This window comes from Microcaecilia unicolor, chromosome 6, assembly GCF_901765095.1.
Source record: "Microcaecilia unicolor chromosome 6, aMicUni1.1, whole genome shotgun sequence".
NCBI classification, from domain to species: domain Eukaryota; kingdom Metazoa; phylum Chordata; class Amphibia; order Gymnophiona; family Siphonopidae; genus Microcaecilia; species Microcaecilia unicolor.
The window spans coordinates 328,205,147-328,227,382 of record NC_044036.1 but is presented as its reverse complement, the minus strand read 5'-3'; the positions used below and the strand labels follow the sequence as shown (position 1 = coordinate 328,227,382).

General features: G+C 47.2%; 1 protein-coding gene across 1 annotated transcript in view; it reads left to right on the top strand.

Annotated features, from left to right (window-relative positions):
- The window catches only part of ERN1 (endoplasmic reticulum to nucleus signaling 1), a 164,255-nt gene that overhangs the window by 121,347 nt on the left and 20,672 nt on the right, over positions 1 to 22,236 (top strand). The window contains exons 11-13 of the mRNA XM_030208417.1: positions 2,853 to 2,971; positions 4,839 to 5,030; positions 18,785 to 19,052. Of these exons, the coding sequence (XP_030064277.1) occupies positions 2,853 to 2,971; positions 4,839 to 5,030; positions 18,785 to 19,052 (579 nt within the window). The remainder of the gene's footprint in view (positions 1 to 2,852; positions 2,972 to 4,838; positions 5,031 to 18,784; positions 19,053 to 22,236) is intronic.

Below are 22,236 nucleotides of genomic sequence, written 5' to 3'. Positions count from 1 at the left end.
ATCCTGTTTTCCAAACAGTGGCCAAGCCAGGTCACAAGTATCTGGCAGAAACCCAAATCGTGGCAACACTCCATACTACAAATCCCTGGGCAAGCAGTTGCTTTCCATGTCTGTCTCAATAGCAGACTAGGGACTTTTCCTCCAGGAATTTCTCCAACCCTTTTTTTAAACCCAGATACACTAACCGCTGTTACCACCTCCTCTGGCAAAAAGTTCCAGAGCTTCAACTATTCATTGAGTGAAAAAATATTTCCTCCTATTTGTTCACTCAACGAATAGTTAAGCTCTGGAACTCTTTGCCGGAAGAGGTGGTAACAGTGGTTAGCGTATCTGGGTTTAAAAAAGGTTTGGACAAATTCCTGGAGGAAAAGTCCATAGTCTGCTATTGAGACAGACATGGGAAGCAACATCTGGAAGAGTGCTCCAAATAAATGCTTTTGATAAAAAAATTGAATTGAAGTCTGTAAATTTGGGATGATAAGCTCCTTAGAAATTAGCCTCTCTGTAGAGTTATAATGTCAGCTGCCGCTTTGAGTGTGGTGCAAAAACTGCCGCTGTAAGACTCCTTGGCTGCTTCTTTCAGTTTTCATTAGCTGTGGTCCATGTATGTGCTGGCCATTTTGTTTGGAAATAAAATAGTCTTTCATTTATTAAATTCTGGCTTGCATACTGTGGGTTAGCAGACTGCAAGCTCGGACAATCCCCAGCGGCCCTCACTGATCCACATTCACACAACCAAACTTGTTTCAAGTTTTAGCTTCTGCTGAAAGCAGTTTCAGTCAACCTCTAACACGGTCACCTCTGTCAAACTTCCCTCCCCTTTTACCCTTTCGGTTTACTGAGCTGCAGTAGTATAACCATGCTATTTCGTCACCGACCTGATGCACAGAACAGAGCTCTCAAAAACTCTTCATAGATGTTTAAATTGTTACAATAGGAAGGTCTCACTCTTGCCCCATAACTTCCTTGCGGGCTCCTTTAGTCCCACAATCAGGAACTGAACAGAAATTGCTATTGTACTTTTCATAGAATTGTACTTTTACCCAAATTGCAAAGGACTGAAATGCAAAACAACTTACGCAGCCGGCTTCTCCTACATAAGCGCACAACTATGGAATGGGCTCCCAAAAGCTGTGAAAAAAATCCACGACCACTTGAACTTCAGAAAATCACTAAAAAACCAACCTCTTCGAAAAGGCCTACCCCAACAACCCCACGTAACCCTCCTCACCTACCAACACAGCATGACTATGATCGAACAGGACAACACGCAATCTTCATCCATTCTGACCCCAACGACCCCACGTAACCCTCTTCACCTACCAACACAGCATGACTATGATCGAACAGGACAACACGCAATCTTCATCCATTCCGACCCTCCACTTATACCTCATACGATCACTATACAACTTTGTATATGTTATCCACCGACTGGGCAAACGCCTTTGACGGTACTATGTAAGCCACATTGAGCCTGCAAATAGGTGGGAAAATATGGGGTACAAATGCAATAAATAAATAAATAGAAGCCTTTTCTTTTACTTTCCTGTGATTATAATTTGTTTTGTTTTGTTTTTTATTTGCAAGAAGTCTTTATTATCCATTGAAACAGCACAATGGAACCACAAAAAATAAAAAAATACAACATGCGGATTCAAATACAGGAATCTACCAATACAGCTTGTATGATTACATTCAATAGTTTCAATATAACTATGTCAACAGCATTAAACTTCACATTTTTTATCCAATTTTCAATAAAACAAAGATTTCTCCCCCCGCCCTCCCCTCCCCCCCCCCCTCCAGGTGGACACTACTGGGCACTACCCCTCATGATATTCTTTGTATATAGCAGCTAGATTTATAGAGCGTCAAAAGGGACAGGCTCCCAAACTGAACGCCATTTTCCCATTTGTTGTTTACGCTCAGCCACTAGTCTCTCCATTTCCCGAACATACCTCAACTTATTAAGCCATCTAGATAAAGAGGGAACCCCCTCCTTTCGCCAATGTGCCGCTACAACCACCCTTGCTGTGCCAACCGCATGTTTAACTAGGGTCTGCTGGTGTGACAGTAGGCCTGCGATCCTAGCTGAAAACAGGAACACCTCAGGGGCCCATGGCACAACACACCCCAACCAGTGCTGTAGCCTGAAATGTACAGCCTTCCAAAATGCACGAATTTTGATACAGCTCCACCAAATGTGCCCCATTGTACCTTTGTGACCACACCTTCTCCAGCACATGACCGAAGAGGACGGAAAGATCCTCTGCAGACGGGCCGGTGTAAGGTACCATCGATATAATACTTTAACAGCGTTCTCTTGCAGAGGAACATGAATTGATACCCGCATCACTGCTTTTTCTATTCTCTCCCAGCTTCACACCCAATTCCCGCTCCCAGCCACCCCTGTGCATTCCACAACCGGGTGCCTGCTTACTTATGGTGTGGTACAGGGAACCTATCAAGCCCCGGGAAGATTCAAACTTCTCGCATATCTCCTCCAGGTCAATTTTCTTACGCTGCATTACCTCTCGCACCGCCTTACTCTTGAGAAGGGATGCCAACTGGCAATAAGCAAACTCATCACCCTCCATCCCTGGGTAACTATCCCGCAGTGCATTAAAGGGCAACAGGGAATCAGTATCAAACAGTTGGCCCCATGTTCTCACACCTAATTCACGCCATTTGGTGAAAATCCCCTTTACTGTACCTGGCAAGAATAAGGGATTAAAAGCAATTGGAGTGTACCTGGTCAATACACCTTGTCTCTTATAATTTGTTTTAAAACCTGAAATGATTTATCTTCATTAAAATGAAAATCAAAACATTTTGCTTTATTTTCAAAGGGCATCACGAACTTCCATTATCGGCATCAACAAAGATCCTTGAGAAATTTCCTAGCAATCTGCCCAAGGGACAAGAAAATGTGATTCCGGCTGGTGCTGAAAAAAAGAGTTTTGAAAAGGTTGGTCTGCATGGAAAAAAAAGTTCAGACTTCCTTGGTTCATTTCTAAAGAATTTTTTATCAAATGTTAAACCTATGCAAATTGACTTTACACATGTTAATTCAATATTGCACACACAGATTTTGTTAACAAATGTGCATCCCTATCAATTACAGTTCTGGTGCATGGAGGAACTAGCAAATCTTTGAATATAACTAAAAAATGTGCAGAGGCATGGTTGAGGATGGAAAGCATGTGGGTGCAGTGCCACCATAGTCCTTATGGGAGTGTTTTCCAAGTCCAGTCCTGGGGTACCTCTTGCCAGTCAGGCTTTCAGGATATCCACAATGAATATGTGTGAAAGAGAGTTGCATGTAATAAAGGCAGCATATGCAAATCAAGTTTATGCATATTCATTGTGGATATCCTGAAAGCCTGACTGGCTCCTCAGTATTTTTCCGCTCTCATCTCTCCCTACACTCCTCCCCGTGAATTCCGTTCGCTGGGTAAATGTCTCCTGTCGTCCCCCTTCTCCCCCACTGCTAACTCGCGGCTCCGTTCCTTCTATCTCGCTGCTCCCTATGCCTGGAATAGACTCCCTGAGCCAGTACGTCAGGCTCAGTCTCTGGCTGTCTTCAAGTCTAGGCTTAAAGCCCACCTCTTTGCTACTGCTTTCGACTCCTAACCATGACTCTCTTACTCAACACCCTCACTTATCACCCCTACCACTGCAATTTCCCCACCCCTAGCTGTCTGTTGGTCTGTCCAATTTAGATTGTAAGCTGTGTTGAGCAGGGACTGTCTTTTCATATTAATTTGTACAGCGCTGCGTAAGTCTAGTAGCGCTATAGAAATGTTTAATAGTAGTAGTAGTAGTATGAGCCAAGTATAGGACAGTCAAGCCATTGTGACATCACTGATGAGGTTGGCTCTTAGGCATTGGTGGACTGAGGCATTATGACATCACAATGTCAGCTCTGGTTAAATCACCGCAGCTCCTCAGTACCTTTCCGCTCTCATCTCTCCCTAAACTCCTCCCCGTGAACTCCGTTCGCTGGGTAAATGTCTCCTGTCGTCCCCCTTCTCCCCCACTGCTAACTCCCGGCTCCGTTCCTTCTATCTCGCTGCTCCCTATGCCTGGAATAGACTCCCTGAGCCAGTACGTCAGGCTCAGTCTCTGGCTGTCTTCAAGTCTAGGCTTAAAGCCCACCTCTTTGCTACTGCTTTAGACTCCTAACCATGACTCTCTTACTCAACACCCTCACTTATCACCCCTACCACTGCAATTTCCCCACCCCTAGCTGTCTGTTGGTCTGTCCAATTTAGATTGTAAGCTCTGTTGAGCAGGGACTGTCTTTTCATGTTCATTTGTACAGCGCTGCGTAAGTCTAGTAGCGCTATAGAAATGTTTAATAGTAGTAGTAGATATCCTGAAAACCTGACTGGCAAGAGGTACTCCAGGACTGCACTTGGGAAACTCTGGCCTATGGGATAGGAAAGTCTGTTGTTAATTTGCACTACTCTCCCCATGTAGATGAAAGCTGTTGAGGTCAGTGGGATGTGGTTCAGGGCAGGCCGGGGGTAGCATTCAAGATTATCTGTTCATCAGTGAAGTTTAGCCACTGAATGGATAGCTTGTGTTTTATCTCCAACCACAAATATAGCAGGTATATCTTTAAGTGGATACGTTATTAGTTTAAAGCTGACCAATTTATACAATTCCACACCCTAAAAATCAGCATAACTTTAAACGGGTATCTGAACCGTTTTAAAAAAGGTATGCAGATCGCTGAAAACAGACCTTGCGTTTTACTAGTTGAGCTACGATGATGTAAAGTAACCTCTTTCTCTTCATTGAACTGTGTACTTTTTATTTTTTGATTGCAGGTGATTGATATTGCTGACAAGCCTTCGGAAGACATGCATGCTACCGTTCCAAATGATATTAAAGAAACATCTGGAAGATTTCTGCCCAAGCCAGAAGCACCTGTTGACTCGATGTTGAAAGATATGGCCACAATCATATTCAGCACTTTTCTTTTAGCGGGATGGGTAGCTTTTGTCATCACATATCCCAAGGTAATATGTGGTTTGCCACCAGTTAGATTATGGAGCTCATTTTTGAAACAGAAAAACATCCAAAGAGAAGCACAAAGCGGCAGATGGTTTGGGGGTTTTTTTTGCCACCAAAAACGTTCAAATCACTATTTTTGAAATCCATTTTAAGATGATTTTCTGTACAGGGCATCCAAATTACAAGGGGGCGTGTTGCGGGCAGGATTTGGGTGTTCCCAGATTTTAAATATTTTTCTTCCATAATGGAACAAAGCAAAAACATCCAGGGCTAAAAATTAACACGTTTCGGTCTAGATCGGTTTTGATCATGACCAGTTTCACAAAAAGGTGCCCCAAATGACCACTGGAGGTATTAAGGCATGATCCCCCCCCCCCTTACTCCCTCAGAGGTCACTGACTCCTATACCCTGCCCCCTCCCAAAAGATGTGGCAAGTGGGTCCCTGGAGTAGCCTAGTGGTCGGTGCAGTGCATTGTAGAGAGAGGAAACCAAGCCCGTATTCCAAAACCCCACCAAAAACCTACTGTACCTACAGATAGGTAACACCTGTAGTCATGAGGGCTACTGTAGTGGTGTACAATTGGGTACAGTAGGTTTTTGATGTGTTGTGGAGGGCTCTCCATACAGTATAAGGGGGTAACGGTGAGATGTGTACCTGAGACCTTTTTTGTGAAGTCCACTGTGGTGCCCCACTTCTATGATGGGATGTCTGTGTGGCCGGTGTTTGTGTTTTTTCCCTTGGACCTTTTTGTTGTTTTTTTGTTTAATGGTACTGAGCACAAAAACATCTAGCAAATGGCCATTTTCAAAATAAAAAGATGTTTTTCTGGTTCAAAAATCACTATGTTCACCACTTGATTTTTGAATGTAGACGACATATCGAAAAAGCCCTTCCACATCTTCTGTTCAGAATGATGGTAACTGTAAAACTTGTTCTCCATGTAGAGGGGCTGTGCTAGGGGAATTACAGCACACATTGTGCAAAAGAGATAAAGATCATTAGTAAGGAGATTCAGAGACTGCACCTGGTTTGGGCAAGTTCCACTGTATTCTTATGTTCTATTTTTCCATGTCGTCTACCATTGTGAAATCCTGATAGGCTGAATGTCAGAAGATGATCCCCACCTGATTGGATCCTGCAACAGAGATAACACATTTAGGGGTCCTTTTACTAAGGTGTGCTGAAAAAAGGCCTGCGGTAGTGTAGGCGTGGGTTTTGGGTGCGCGCAGATCCCATTTTTCAGCGTGCCTGCAAAAACTGCCTTTTTAAAATTTTTGCCGAAAATAGATATACGTCAAAATAGAAATTGGCGCGTGTCCATTTTGAGTCTCAGACCTTACCAGCAGCCATTGATTTAGCAGTAAGGTCTCTCACGTTAACCGTACGGTAATCACCTACACGCGTGAAGTTGGAGTTACCGCCCGATTTTTGCCTTGCACCAGAAAATAAAATATATTTTCTGGTGCGCGTAGCAGCCGTATGTAAATGTAAAAATGAAATTACCACTCGGGCCACGCGGTAGCCGGGTGGTAACTCTGAATTGGTGCACGTTGGGCGCGCTGCGCCTACGTGGCTTGGTAAAAGGGCCCCCTAATGATTGCTCTGAGCCCGTCTTCTTTCATTTTCATGTTAGGTTTCACTGCTGAGCTAAGCCCCTTTATTATAGGAATGGGTAGGACTAAACGATAAAGATCCTAAATGTGGTAAGTTTTGTGTTAATCACTGTGTAGAGTTGCCAGCTGGTTTTGAGATTCATCCAGCGGGATTGGTCCAGTCCTAGATTCCCTCTATAACATTTAGGGACTTCTAGCTCTGATTTTCCAGTTGCATTCATTCCCTCAAAAGGCAAGACTACAAGTCCCTGCATGCATGCCATGAGTCAGAACCAGGACTGGACCAACCCTGTCTTGTTGGCAAGACTAGAGCCGAGACAAGTGCCTTTCATCCAAAATCTATGAAACGAGCAGCAAGCTGTGGAAGGGGAGCGGGCATGCATGCCATGCCTGGGAGCTTACTTGCACTCATGTTGTTGCAAAACACAAGTTTTGCATTTAATGGCATTTTTTGTGGCATGTTTTGTACTCTATAGCCATTCTCCATGGTAACTTGGTCTCTCTAACATTTTTTTTTCTCTGTTTGAGTGTCGCAGAATAGTGCTATTTCTGCTTAAAATATGCTGTTTATTAACATAGATGTCAAATTTTCTTGCATTTTATATTTAATTTCATTTTTAGAAAACCAGTCAGTCATTTACAGGGACAGTATTTCGGCTTACAAAGCAACTTCACTGACTAAAAATATCATCTTGCAGTACTTTCCCTGATCCTATAAATATTTTTACCATAAAACAAAATGTGGAAAATGTAAGCTTGCTACATGAGGCAATGTTTGCTAAGTTTCCATGTTGGCAAAACCGCCATAAAGGCCCCGGGCCCTTTAAAATGACCTAAAATGTTTTTTCAGCTGAGAGGTTTACAGAGAAAGATGCAATCACCTTGGAGTTGGGCACTGCTAAGCACCTACAGGCAGACGGATTGGCCCCCTTTCCTTCTCTGCTGTAGCTTGGACAGCTGTTTAGCACTCTGAGCCATGTGCTGGTACATAGTGACTCTAATTAAACAAGCTGTAACCCGTCATTTCATTATGCTTGCAGATTATATTACTGTAGTACATGCACACACTTCTGATTTATATACATGAGTTCCCGGAAGGTGTCCTGGAAAATCTCTGGGAGGAGTAGCCTAGTGGTTAGGGCACCGGCCTTGGCAACCAGGGAAGCCCAGTTCAAATCCCGTGGCTGCTCTTTGCGATAAACCCTCCACAGCTTTAAACTGGTTCCATTCTTACTTTTCAGGATAAACTTACTTATCAAGGTTGCTATTGATAATAGAGTTCCACGGGGATCAGTTTTGGCTCCCACCTTGTTGAATGTTTTCCTTTCTCCATTAGCCCTGCTGATTCAGAATTCGGGTTTTCATGCTCACTTCATGCAGATGATAGTCAGTCAGTGATTGAGAGTGATGTAGGCAATGTATCTAAGCAAATGTCTCTGACTCAGATGAATCAATGATTAGTGCAGTAGCGTACCAAAGGACGGGGCGGTGGGGTCAATCCGCCCCGGGTGCAGGCGCGCGGCTGCAGCTCTGCCGGTCCCGTCCCCTTTGACGTTATTTCCTGTTCCAGGGCAAGGGACTGGCAGAGCCGACAGCCACATAACTGCTCCGCGCACCCCCTTGCTAGGAGGAAAGGTCAGGTGATGCACTTCGGGGGGGGGGGGGCGCCTTGGTGGGGGTGATGCACCGGAGGGGCGCAGCAGTGATCTACCCCAGGTGACGAACAAGCTAGGAACGTCACTGGATTGGTGGATCATAGGTTACATTTACATTTTAGTAAATGTGAAGCCCTCTGGATTTCTAGAACTGCACCCTTTCCTTTTGTGCCTAAAATAACCATCTGATTTCTATTAAACCTTTGATTACGTTTTTAGGGGTAATTCTAGACCAACATTTGACTTTCCCCTTTACATTTCAAAAATTGTTCAGAGATCTTATTATCTGAAGATGATTCATTCCTTGAAGAAATTCCTTGATAAGAAGGCCTCGAACTACTACTGAAAAAGACATGAACTAAATTCTATTACATAAATACATACATAAATGCTTGGGATCTCTGGTTATGTAGGATAGGACTCAGCACAAGCCGAGTGTGTTCTGATATAATTTAAAGGAACTGAGGATGTCACACTTTATCACTGTGACAATATAGTGGGTTTTAAGCCTGTAAACTGTATTATTTCTTGAAGTGTATTTCTCTAGTTTGGCCAGCAGGTGGTACATGTTTATGTTTAAAGCTGTTACAGAGAACTGACTGGTCCTTCTTTAGTTAACACAGATAAGAGGTAACCTGCAGTGATGTGGCCAGCTAATTTTAAAACTTGCTGTTTTGTGCTCTGATTGGCCCAGGAGCTCAAAATTCATCAAGGATGTACTGGCTTTTTCTCCAGTCTTAGCCAGAGAGAAGAGAGAGAAAGATCTCTTTGCTGAGGCCCTGTGAACAGTTATACTTGATAATCTGTGAGTAGCTATATTTCCTGATCACCTCAGGTACTATTTAGATAGTATGCAAATGTTTAGATAGTGTGTTATAATTGATCCATATTTCATTTATCTGTTATAGTTTTGCTGATCGCACCTTTTCTATTCACTGTTCTAATTTTTCATGACAATAAGCATTTTTAGTTTATTGCCTCTGCTTGTCTGGACTGACTAAGAATCCTAGTGGTTTGTGTGCTGGGTCTGTGGGTGCTTTCTAGGAACTGTGGGACCACTGAGAGTGTGGCCCCAATAACCTAGGATCACTGGGGATAATTTGAGAGCAGGAGACTCTCCCAGAGGCTGTTGGGATGCAGTCAGTAGGAGGAGGTGCTAGTGTATAGCATAAGCGGCAGGTGCAGGCAGACCTGAGCTGTGCTGGGAATAGACCCTCTAAGTGGCTGTGGGGTAGCCCCTGGTGGGTGGCTAGGCATTTCATGACAGTTGTCTTCTGCTGTGTAGAACTAGTTCTGATCAGCTGAACTTAGATGGGGCAGAACTAATGACAATGCTACCACTACTACTTAACATTTCTAAAGCGCTACTAGGGTTACGCAGCGCTGTACAGTTTAACAAAGAAGGACAGTCCCTGCCCAAAGGAGCTTACAATCTAATGGACAAAATGTGCAGACAATCCAATTGGGGCAGTCTAGATTTCCTGAATAGAGGTATAATGGTTAGGTGCCAAAGGCGACATTGAAGAGATGGGCTTTGAGCAAGGATTTGAAGATGGGCAGGGAGGGGGCTTGGCGTATGGGCTCAGGAAGTTTATTCCAAGCATAGGGAGAGGCAAGGCAGAAAGGGCAGAGCCTGGAATTGGCGGTGGTGGAGAAGGGTGCAGAGAGGAGGGATTTATCCTGTGAGCAGAGGTTTCGGGTAGGAGCGTAAGGGGAGATAAGGGTAGAGAGGTAATGAGGGACTGCAGATTGAGTGCATTTGTAGGTTAGTAGGAGAAGCTTGAACTGGATGCAGTACCTGATCGGAAGCCAGTGAAGTGACTTGAGGAGAGGGGTGATATGAGCGTATCGGTCCAGGCGGAAGATAAGACGTGCAGCAGAGTTCTGAAATGAACCATAAGAGTGAATCCTAACCACTATCCAGAGAAATATAACTTAATGTTTGATATGATTATTATGGATGACATATGTTTGCAAATTATATACCCAAAGCCCATGGCTGGGTGAGTGTGGTAGGTTGGTGAAGGTGGGGTACAACTGGGAAAGGCCACAAAAACCTAGGAGCCAGATGTTTTGGGCAACATCCACACTAGTACTGGTAGCCATTTAGATGAGAGAGAAAACACTGAGGGTGCAGGATGTGAATTAAATAGAGGACCTTGTATGCGTATCTGCCCAAGACGGTAGAGTGCAAAGGAAAAAGAAATCATAAGAATAGTCATACTGGGGCAGATTGATGATCCATCTGGCCCAGTATCCTTCTTCCATTAGTGGCCAGTCCACTATCACAAGTACCTTGCAGAAACCCAAACCATTAAGGAGAGAGATCCTACAGTAGTGCTCATCAATCTTTCTGAAGCCTCAACCCCAATTTATGTGACTGCAGAAAGCATACAACCTGTGAGCATCACAGGACAATGACATCCTATGAAGTGCCAGCCCAGGTTGTGACTCCAGATGTGGGCTTCGCAATCCCACTTGGGATTGCAACCCACACTTTAAGAAGCTGTGTCCTGTAGTCTAGGTTAAGCAGCTCCAATGTATCCCTAGTAGTGTACACAAGAATAACTGGGTAGACTGCATAGACCAGTAAATCATTTTCTGCTGTCATCTAGTTCAGTGGTTCCAACCCTGTCCTGGGAGGCCCCCAGCCACTCTGCAAGGAATATTTATGAGTGTTATGAAAAGCCTAGCTGCCACCTGCCACCTGCACTTGGGTTCATGCTCTATACTAGCACCCTCCACGCACCGACTGGGTCTCACTTGCCTCTGGACTAGTCTCCCACTCTCGGGTTATTCCCCGGTGATTTCTAGGACACTGAGGCCACATTCCAGGGGTCCCACAGTTCCCAGAAACCACCCACAGACCCAAAAACACAAACCAGGATTCTTAGTCCAGGACCGCAGAGTCAATAAACCAAATAGGGTTTATTGTTGCAGAACTTGAACAGTGAACAGAAAAAGGTGAAATCAGTAAGCAATAACAGGTAACTGAATATGGATCAATTATAAAAACTATCTAAGGTAAAATTATGTATCATACCTGATAATTTTCTTTCCATTAATCATAGCTGATCAATCCATAGACTGGTGGGTTGTGTCCATCTACCAGCAGGTGGAGATAGAGAGCAAACTTTTGCCTCCCTATATGTGGTCATGTGCTGCCGGAAACTCCTCAGTATGTCGATATCAAAGCTCCATCCGCAGGACTCAGCACTTAGAGAATTACACCCACGAAGGGACACTCTGCCCAGCTCACCACCGCCGAAACGGGGGAGGGGAATTAACCCAGCTCATCCCCACACAAGTGGGGGAGGGGAATCCGTCCAGCTCATCCCCGCGGAGCGGGGGAGGGACACCACACCCGTCGATGCGGGGGGATCTGGCTTATCCTGCAACCGCAACCGCGGGAGGAGCTGACTGACCCTAACACCGCCGAAGCGGGAGGGGTACAAAGCTGCCCTACAACCGCACGAAGCGGGAGGGAGTGCCGGCAGAATTTTAAGTCTCAATCCAGCCCCGTAAAACGGAGGGGAGAGGAATGCAGCAGCTCACTGTAACACAAACTCGTCTCAACTCTTGAAGAATCCAAGTGAAAAAACTTGAACACGAAGTCTTTCTGAAGTAACTGAAGACTAAACTTGAACCTGAAATGCAACCAGAATAAAAACAGTACAGATATCTGGGAGGGGCTATGGATTGATCAGCTATGATTAATGGAAAGAAAATTATCAGGTATGATACATAATTTTATCTTCCATATCATCATGCTGATCAATCCATAGACTGGTGGGATGTACCGAAGCAGTACTCACCCAGGGCGGGACATTGAAATCCCTGAACTCAACACTGAATCTCCAAACCGGGCCTCCGCCCGTGCCGCCACAGTCAAGCGGTAATGCTTGGAGAATGTATGGGCCGATGCCCAAGTTGCCGCCTTGCATATCTCTTCCAAGGAGACGGACCCGGCCTCTGCCATCGAGGCCGCCTGAGCTCTAGTGGAGTGAGCCTTCAGCTGTATAGGCGGCACCTTCCCCGCGGCCACATAAGCCGCTGCAATGGCTTCCTTGACCCATCTTGCCACTGTAGGCTTAGCAGCCTGCAGACCCTTACGAGGACCTGCAAACAGGACAAACAGATGATCCGATTTCCGGAAATCATTGGTCACTTCCAAGTATCTGATGATGACTCGTCTCACATCCAGATATTTAAGAGCAGAGTACTCCTCTGGGTAGTCCTCCCTACGAAAGGAAGGGAGACAGAGCTGCTGATTCACATGGAAGCGAGAAACAATCTTGGGCAGGAAGGAAGGCACTGTGCGAATAGACACTCCTGCCTCAGGAACTGCAGAAAGGGCTCTCGACATGAGAGTGCCTGGAGCTCGGAAACTCTTCTGGCTGAAGTGATAGCCACCAAAAAGACTGCTTTCAACGTCAGGTCTTTCAGAGATGCCCTCAACAAGGGTTCAAAGGGCGGCTTCTGTAATGCTCAGCACCAGGTTGAGATTCCACGCAGGCACCACTGAGTGCAGAGGAGGGCGCAGGTGCTTAACTCCCTTGAGAAAACGCACCACATCTGGCTGCGAAGCCAGGGAAGCACCCTTCAGGCGGCCCCTGAAGCAAGCCAGGGCCGCTACCTGGACTTTAAGGGAACTGAGCGACAGGCCTTTCTCCAGACCTTCTTGCAGGAATGCCAACACTGAAGAAATTGGAGCAGTGAATGAAGAAAATGAGCCTGCTTCACCACGCTGCAAAGGTACGCCAAACCCTGGCGTAAGCAGTAAAAGTAGAGCGCTTCCTCGCTCTCAGCATAGTGGCGATGCCTTGTCTGAGAAGCCCTTCTTCCTCAGACGCTGCCGCTCAATAGCCAGGCCGAAAGACCAAAGGGGGAGGGATCCTCCATCACCACGGGACCCTTATGCAACAGGCCCTGCTCCACTGGCAGCCGCAGAGGATGGTCCACTGAGAGCCTGATCAAATCCGCATACCAGGAACGTCTGGGCCAGACTGGACCCACCAGGATTATCCGGCCTGGATGCTTTGCCACCTGGTCTATCACCCTGCCCAACATGGGCCAGGGCGGGAACACATAGAGAAGCTCTTGTGCCGGCCACTGTTGGAGAAGAGCATCTACTCCCAGGGAGCGAGGGTCCCGTCCTCTGCTGAAAGAGCGCGGCACTTGGCAATTGGCCGATGACGCCATCAGGTCTAGGCTCGGCTGGCCCCAGCGCTTCGTGATGCTCAAGAACGCCTGAGCAAATAGCTGCCACTCTCCGGGCTCCAAGGTATGGCGACTGAGAAAGTCCGCCTTGACATTCATGACTTCGGCAAAGAGAGCCGCTGACAGCTGTGCCAGGTTCACTTCCGCCCACTGGCATAAATTCATGGCCTCCTTGGCTAGAGGGGCGCTCTTGGTACCTCCCTGGCGGTTGACATAGGCCACAGCCGTGGCATTGTCCGACAGGACCCGCACTGGCTTCAACGCCAGTACCGGGATGAACTCCAACAACACCAACCGAATGGCTCTGAGTTCCAGGAGGTTGATAGACCACTTGCCTCTGCAGGAGACCAGAGCCCCTGCGCTGTCCTTCCCAAGCAGTGGGCTCCCCAGCCCATCAAAGAGGCGTCTGTCGTGACGACAATCCACTCCGGGGTCACCAGAGGCATTCCTGCAGACAACTTGTCTGTCTGCGTCCACCAGCTCAGCGCCTTACGCACTGCTGGGTCCAAGGGAAGGCGCACAGCATAATCCTCCGACATCGGAGTCCAGCGCAGCAGCAGAGATTGTTGTAGTGGTCTCATATGAGCCCTGGCCCAGGGCACTACTTCCATCGTGGCCGTCATAGAGCCCAACAGCTGCACGTAGTCCCAAGCCCGAATAGGAGAGGCTACTAGGAACTAGTCCACCTGAGCCTGAAGCTTGACAATCCGATTGTCTGGCAGGAACACTCTGCCCACTTGGGTGTCGAATCGAACTCCCAGATACTCCAGGGACTGAGTCGGGCGCAGCTGGCTTTTCTCCCAGTTGATGATCCACCCCAGGGAGCTCAAAAGAGCAACCACCCGGTTCACAGCTTTGCCGCACTCTGCATAAGAGGGGGCTTGGATCAACCAGTCGTCCAGATAAGGATGGACTTGAACTCCTTCCTTCCTCAGGAAGGCCGCGATGACCACCATTACTTTGGAGAAGGTCCGCGGAGCAGTAGCCAACCCGAACGGGAGGGCTCTGAACTGGAAGTGTCGGCCCAGTACTGCAAAACGCAGAAAGCGTTGATGAGGAGGCCAGATGGGAATATGCAAGTACGCTTCCTTGATGTCCAAGGATGCCAGGAACTCTCCTGCCTTCACTGCCGCTATAACAGAGCGGAGGGTCTCCATGCGAAAGTGCCGAACTTTCAAGGCCCAATTGACTCCTTTGAGGATAGGCCGTACAGAACCTCCTTTCTTCGGTATCACAAAGAAAAAGGAGTAACGTCCCTTGCCAAGCTGATTTTCTGGCACCGGAACGACCGCCCACAGGCGGATCAGATTGTCCAAGGTCTGCTGCACTGCCACAGCTTTGACCGGAGACTTGCAGGGAGAGAGTACAAACCCGTCTTTTAAGGGTCGGCAGAACTCTAGCTTGTAGCCGTCTCTGATGACTTCCAGCACCCAAGCGTCTGAAGTTATTGTGGTCCACTCGCCCATAAACGAGGACAGCCGTCCTCCAATCTGCCCTGGGGCGTGGACCAAGGCCCCGTCATTGGGTACGAGACCCTGGGGGAGAACCGGAGGGAGCACCTCCGGGACGGCGGTCTCTGCGAAAGGAATGCTGCTTGGGGGAGAAGTTTCTCTTGAAGGAAGAGGGGGCAGAGGAGCCCGGCCTGCCCGGGTGGTACCGACGGGCTTCCTGAAACCGTCCTCTGGAGGTACCAGGGCGAGTACTAGCCCGAGCCCTGACCTCTGGTAACTTCTTGCCCTTATACGTGCCGAGATCGGTCACGATTTTGTCCAGCTCGACCCCAAAGAGCAGCTTGCCTTTAAAAGGCAATCTAGCCAGGCGGGATTTAGAGGCGTGGTCAGCAGACCAATGCTTCAGCCAAAGCCACCGCCGCGCAGAGATTGTCGGAGCCATGCCTTTAGCTGAGGCTCTCAAGACGTCATACAGCAAGTCTGCCAAATAGGCTAAGCCCGATTCCAGGGCCGGCCAATCAGCCCTCAAGGAATGATCCGAGGGGGAAGCCCGCTGCACCATAGTCAGGCACGCCCTGGCCACATAGGAGCCGCAAACTGAGGCCTGCAAACTTAAAGCAGCCGCCTCAAAGGACGACCTTAAGGCCGCCTCCAATCTTCTGTCTTGGGCGTCCTTTAGGGCCGTGCCACCTTCCACCGGCAACGCCGTTTTCTTAGTCACCGCAGTGATTAAAGAATCCACGGTAGGCCACAGAAAGGCCTCACGTTCACTTACAGGCAAAGGATAGAGGCGGGACATAGCCCTAGCCACTTTAAGGCTCGCTTCCGGGACATCCCATTGAGCCGAAATTAAGGTGTGCATGGCATCATGCACGTGGAAGGTTCTAGGCGGGCGTTTCGTCCCCAGCATAATGGCAGAGCCAACAGGGGCTGAGGGAAAGACGTCCTCCGGAGAGGAAATCTTCAAAATGCCCATGGCCTGCACAAACAGGTTGGGCAAATCCTCTGAGCCAAAGAGTCGCGCTGCAGAGGGGTCATCCGCTCCATCCGAGCGGGGATCCGTCTCCTCCAAGGAATCCGCAAAGGACCGTTGGGAGAACTCAGATACGCTGCCCTCATCTACATCGGAGGAGACAAAGTCCTCCAAGGCCTGGGAATCCACCCAAGGGCGTTTACCTCCGGGGGCCTCAACCTCTTTACCTGACGAGGGAGCAGGGGCAGCGTTCTGCATAAGGAAGGCCTGATGCAGCAGCAAAATAAACTCGGGGGAGAAACCCCCCAGACTGTGCATTTCCGCAGCCTGGGCAACAGCCCTAGACGCACCCTCAACCGGCGCTCGCAAGAGCGGGGGAGAGACATGCTGCGCATCCAAGATGGCATCCGGCGCGACACTCCGCGAAGGAGCCGCGCGGGAAAAACGGCGCTTAATTTTAGCCGCCTTTGTGCCGTCGCCCAAATTAAGGGCGTTCATGGCATTAATGTCTCCTACCTCAAGGGCGGCCCAAGAAGAAGCCGTCCGAGCCGCGTGGCCGGCCAAGATGGCGGAGGCGAGGAGCGGGGGATGGGCGTTTATGGCTGGAAAAACCGCCACACCGGAGGAAGGACCAGGACACTCATCGGTCACAAAACTGTCACCCAACAAGGGCGAATCAGACTTTAAGACCCCCGCATCCCCTCTAGAAGCGCCCAAGCGATCCGGGGAGCGACTCTATAAAAAGGTAAAAATTACCTGCTTTCCGCTCCGAGCTGTAACGACTTGGTGTCCCAGTGAGTAGCTGCAATGAACGTTTAAATAAACGTCGAAATAAACGCCTTTAAAGACGTTCAAAATTTTTTTTTTTTTTTTTAACAGAGCCAGCGGGAGGGGGGAGAAAAGGAGGGACCTGGCACCACCAGGTTTGCACTTGCTCAAAAGAGCCCTCAACCCCAGGCACTCAACAAAACCTAAAAATTAGGCTTGGAGGCCTAGCCAGAGCTGCTGCTGTGTGTGACCACCACCTGCTGAGATAGAGAACATACTGAGGAGTTTCCGGCAGCACATGACCACATATAGGGAGGCAAAAGTTTGCTCTCTATCTCCACCTACTGGTAGATGGACACAACCCACCAGTCTATGGATTGATCAGCATGATGATATGGAAACATTTGTTTAGTACCTGGGGAGTTCAGAAAATATAGCTGCTCACAGGTTATATCATATAACTGCTCACAGGTTCTCAGTAAAGAGATCTTTCTCTTTCTGCTCCCTGGCTGATACTGGAGAAAATCCAGTACCTTCAGGCTAGATTTGAAATCCAGGGCCAATCAGATCCCAGGGCATCAATTTTGAAGGTAGCTACAGATTGCCTTTCTATAAACTGAAACTGGAAGAGAGAGTCTTTTTCTGCAACAGCTTTAAAACTCAAAACAAGCGCCATCTGCTGGAGAAATACACTTCATGAAATAATACAGTTTTCAGGCTTAGAAACCCACTGTTTTGTCACAATAAGATTAATTTGCTTTCAGATCTTTGTGGATATCTTAAACACACAATGGCTATGTGGGAACCTCTGAGCAACATGTTACTGTATTTCTTCGTATTATCCAAATAACACTCAAGAAAAAAGTAAGACAGAGAAATTTTTTTTTATTTGTATTTTGCTCACACCTTTTTCAGTAGTACCTAAAGGTGAGTTACATTCAGGTACTCTGGATATTTCTCTGTCCCAGGAGGACTCACAATCTAAGTTTGTACCTGAGGCAATGGAGGGTTAAGTGACTTGCCCAAGATCACAAGGAGCAGTAGGGGGATGTGAACTGGCCACCTCTGGATTGCAAGACTGGTGCTCTAACCCACTAGGCCACTCCTCCACTAGCAACATTCCATGTAGAATCTCAAATAGTAGCAACATTCCAGAATCTCAAAAGTGGCAACATTCCATGTGGAATCTTCAATAGTAGCAATATTCCATATATTTAGACTTTGCTCACACCTTTTTCAGTAGCAGCTCAAGGTGAGTTGCATTCAGGTACTCTGGATATTTCTCTGTCCCAGGAGGGCTCACAATCTAAGTTTGTACCTGAGGCAATGGAGGGTTAAGTGACTTGCCCAACATCACAAGGAGTAGCAGTGGGATTTGAACTGGCCACCTCTGGATTGCAAGACCAGTGCTCTAACCACTAGGCCACTCCTACACTTATAGAATTGCATAGTAACATAATAAATGACCAGTATGGTCCATCTAGTCTACTGAACAAGGTGGCCAAGTTGTACCTGCTGCTCCATGCAGGTTACATCCCTCTATGCCCTTCATAAAATGTGAAGGTCATTTAAATTTTACTTTGATTCCAGGCTTGTTGTATACAGAGATCATATGTGTTTGTCCCATCGATTTTTGAATTCCATCACTGTTTTTGTTCCCATCACTATCCTTAGGAGGATGTTCCAGGCATCCACCTGGTGAAAAAATATTTCCCGATGTTACTGCTATATCGATGCCCCGCAGTTTCTGTTTTTGTTCTTATTCCCCATCAGTTACTACTAACTACTAATCATTTCTGTAGCGCTACTAGACGTACGCAGCGCTGTACACATTATATGCAGGTACCTTCTCTGTCCCTAGAGGGCTCGCAACCTTTTGTACCTGGGGCAATGGAGGGTTAAGTGATTTGCCCAAGGTCACAAGGAGCTGCAGTGGGACTTGAACCCAGGTTGCCAGGATCAAAGCCCGCTGCTGCTACTCCCTCCAGTTAAGCTTAATGCCAGATTTGTTAGCGTTGATTGAATCATGGAGAACTGGTTCATTTTACTGAATATAAATGTCGTCTTGCTTTTTAAGACTGTCCATCATCAACAGCAGCTACAGCATCAACAGTTCCAGAAACAGCTGGAGGAGAAGATACAGCTGTTACAGCAGCAGAACGTGGCTTTCCCTCCACCTAGTGATACGGCCCAGGAGGCGGAGTTCCTGGACACCACCTGTGTCCGAGCAGAGAGCTCCGCCACCAGCACGCCAAATGTATCTCCTAAGGTGTCAAACCACTCGGTGCCATCGAACTTATCTGTGTCTGACGTGGGAAGTACTGTCTCCACGGAGCTCGACAGAGGTAAATTTGCTCTAGTTTTCTTTAGCCTTTTGCGTTGAAGCAACTGACTTACCATGTCAGCTGTGTTGGGATCCATTTTTTGTAGGAGAAGAGTTTATTTTATTTATTTTTTTATTTATTGCATTTGTATCCCACATTCCCCCACCTATTTGCAGGCTCAATGTGGCTTGCATAGGTTTGTTAACGTTTTCATTTCAGGATATTAGATACAGTTAGTAATGTGTGGTGACTGGGAAAGGAAGAAAGAAGGAGATTAGGGTAGTTGTATAGTTGCGCGTTCATAATTGAGTGGGTTGGTGAGGTGACTTAGTGAGGCTATTGGTTCTCATTGTTCTTTTTGTTTTCTACTTCAGACCCACTGGTGAGATACAGCAACGTAACAAACTGTTACAAAATCCCTCTGAGTTAAATTATTTTAAAAATCATTTTATTTTGTCCAGACTATAAAATAAAGTACAATGGGTTCGTAATTAGTGAAGAACAGATTCTTTGAAGACAGGTAGGATATGTAGCCCTTGCAGATGGGGTGACATCATCCAACAGAGCCTGAGGACAGAGTAATGTTTACAAAGCTGTGGAACTTTCTGGAGTGTTCAGCTGAGCATGTGCAGAATGCCTGGCATCTATACAGTTGCATGGGGCCACCTGGCAGCGGTCATTTTGGCATGTAAGGTTTGTGCTGCAAGACTTTGAGCCCGAAATTCAGCCGGCAGCGTTTTTCTGGCCACTGCCACCGTTATCCCCAGAAATTCAATGCTGAGCCATGTCTGGGCTCCAGCACTGAATTTTCAAGTATACACAGGTGGCGAAAAACATAGCTGGTTAAGTGCAATATTCAGGACTTAACCAGCTATGGGACATCACACAAAGATAGGGCTGACTTTTATTCGGTCCTATTTAGGCAGTTACCTTGGCCAGTTAAGTGCTAAATATTGACACTTAACCAGTCAAGTGCTGACTGTGCCCCCAGAATACCCTCAAAAATAGCCAGATTTGCATTTGGCACTAACCAGATAATTCTGAAACAACAGAAGGCAGTCTATTGCAGATGTAGAACACACAACCAAACAGCAGCAGTGATCCAAGGAAGGACAAACACAGCAAGACTTTATCTAGATGTCATCTTTAATCAGTGCTTTTTTTGTAGAAAAAAAGGTGCTGGTACTCATTATGGGTGGGGTCACCACATATGGCTCCACCCCTATGATAGCCACACCCACATTAACCACACCCCCTATACCAGCCATGGCGCATATAAACAGACATCATTGAAAATATTATAGTACTATAGGAGAAAAAAATAACGTGATTTTTTTTCATGATAAATAATCTCTGTAAGCTCTTACAGCTCCAGTATACCCAGTGCAAAATAAGACAGCCAACGTAAATTCTCAAACCGGACATATTACAAACACTAAAATGAAAATAAAATGATTTTTTTCTACCTTTGTTGTCTGGTGACTGTTTTTCTTTCCATATTGGTCCCAGTCTGTGATTCTGCTTTCCTTTATTTTCGCTTAACTCTTCTGTGCCATTTGTCATTTTTGTCTCCTTTTTCTTTGCTTTCTTCAATATTTTCAGGCTCTCTCTCTGTCCAGATTTAATTCATTCTTACTATCCATTCTTTAATTTCCTTCATCTACCTGTGGCTTTTCATCTTTTCCTCACCCTTGTTCTCCCCATGCCCCTTCCTCTTATTCTCCAGTCTTTCTCTATTCCCCTTTTCCATCCAGCAGCTCTGCTTTCTCTCCCCATCCTTCCAGTGTCTCCCCTATTTCTTTCTGCATTCTTCCATCCAGCGTCTTCCCTCTTTCTCTTCCCATCCTTCAGTTTTCCCCCTCTCTCTCCCCATCCTTCCATCTGTTTTTCCCCCTCTCTCTCCCCATCCTTCCATCTGTTTTTCCCCCTCTCTCTCCCCATCCTTCCATCTGTTTTTCCCCCTCTCTCTCCCCATCCTTCCATCTGTTTTTCCCCCTCTCTCTCCCCATCCTTCCATCTGTTTTTCCCCCTCTCTCTCCCCATCCTTCCATCTGTTTTTCCCCCTCTCTCTCCCCATCCTTCCATCTGTTTTTCCCCTCTCTCCCCAATCCTTCCCTCTGTTGGTTTCCCTCTCTCCCCAATCCTTCCCTCTGTTGGTTTCCCTCTTTCCCTCTCTTCCCAATCCTTCCCTCTGTTAGTTTCCCTCTTTCTCTCTCTCCCCATCCTTCCATCTGTTTTTCCCCCTCTCTCTCCCCATCCTTCCATCTGTTTTTCCCCCCTCTCTCCCCAATCCTTCCATCTGTTTTTCCCCCTCTCTCCCCAATCCTTCCATCTGTTGGTTTCCCTCTGTTGGTTTCCCTCTCTTCCCAATCCTTCCCTCTGTTGGTTTCCCTCTCTTCCCAATCCTTCCCTCTGTTGGTTTCCCTCTCTTCCCAATCCTTCCCTCTGTTGGTTTCCCTCTTTCTCTCTCTCCCCAATCCTTCCCTCTGTTGGTTTCCCTCTCTTCTCTCCCCAATCCTCCCCCCCCCCCCCCCCCCGCGACACTCCGGGCGAGTCCTGCACTTAGTTTTTTTTTAAGACTCAGAACGTGCGAACGATGCAGCTGGCAGCGATTGAAAGAGGCTGTCTGGGCTGGCGTCTGCGTCGGAGCTTCCCTCACCCTCTGCGAGTCCCGCCTTCGTTGTTACAACTTCCTGTTTCGCGGGACTCGCAGAGGGTGAGGGAAGCTCCGATGCAGACGCCAGCCCAGACAGCCTCTTTCAATCGCTGCCGGCTGCATCGTTCGCGCGTTCTGAGTCTTAAAAAAAAAAACTAAGTGCAGGACTCGCCCGGAGTGTCGCGGGGGGGGGGGGGGGGGGGGGGGGGACGACGGGGCGGGCAAAAAAAGGTGCCGGTACACCGTACCGTTGAGTACCGGCACAAAAAAAGCACTGTCTTTAATAGAAACAGGGCCCAACCTGGCCAAGTTTTAGGAAGCCGTTAATACTACAAAAAAAATCTGCTGCCTTATAATGACACTCATTAACCTGCCTGTATTGCAGGGTATTTACGTGGCAGGAAAAATGGCCTCAAAGAGCTTCCAGATCCAAGTTTAATCTGTTGAAGCTAATGCGGGTTCCTTGACCCTGCCTTCATCATTGTATTGTCAAGTTTTAGAAAGACCTTCATCAAGGGGTCATATAGTTTTCCATAATACATCCACAGT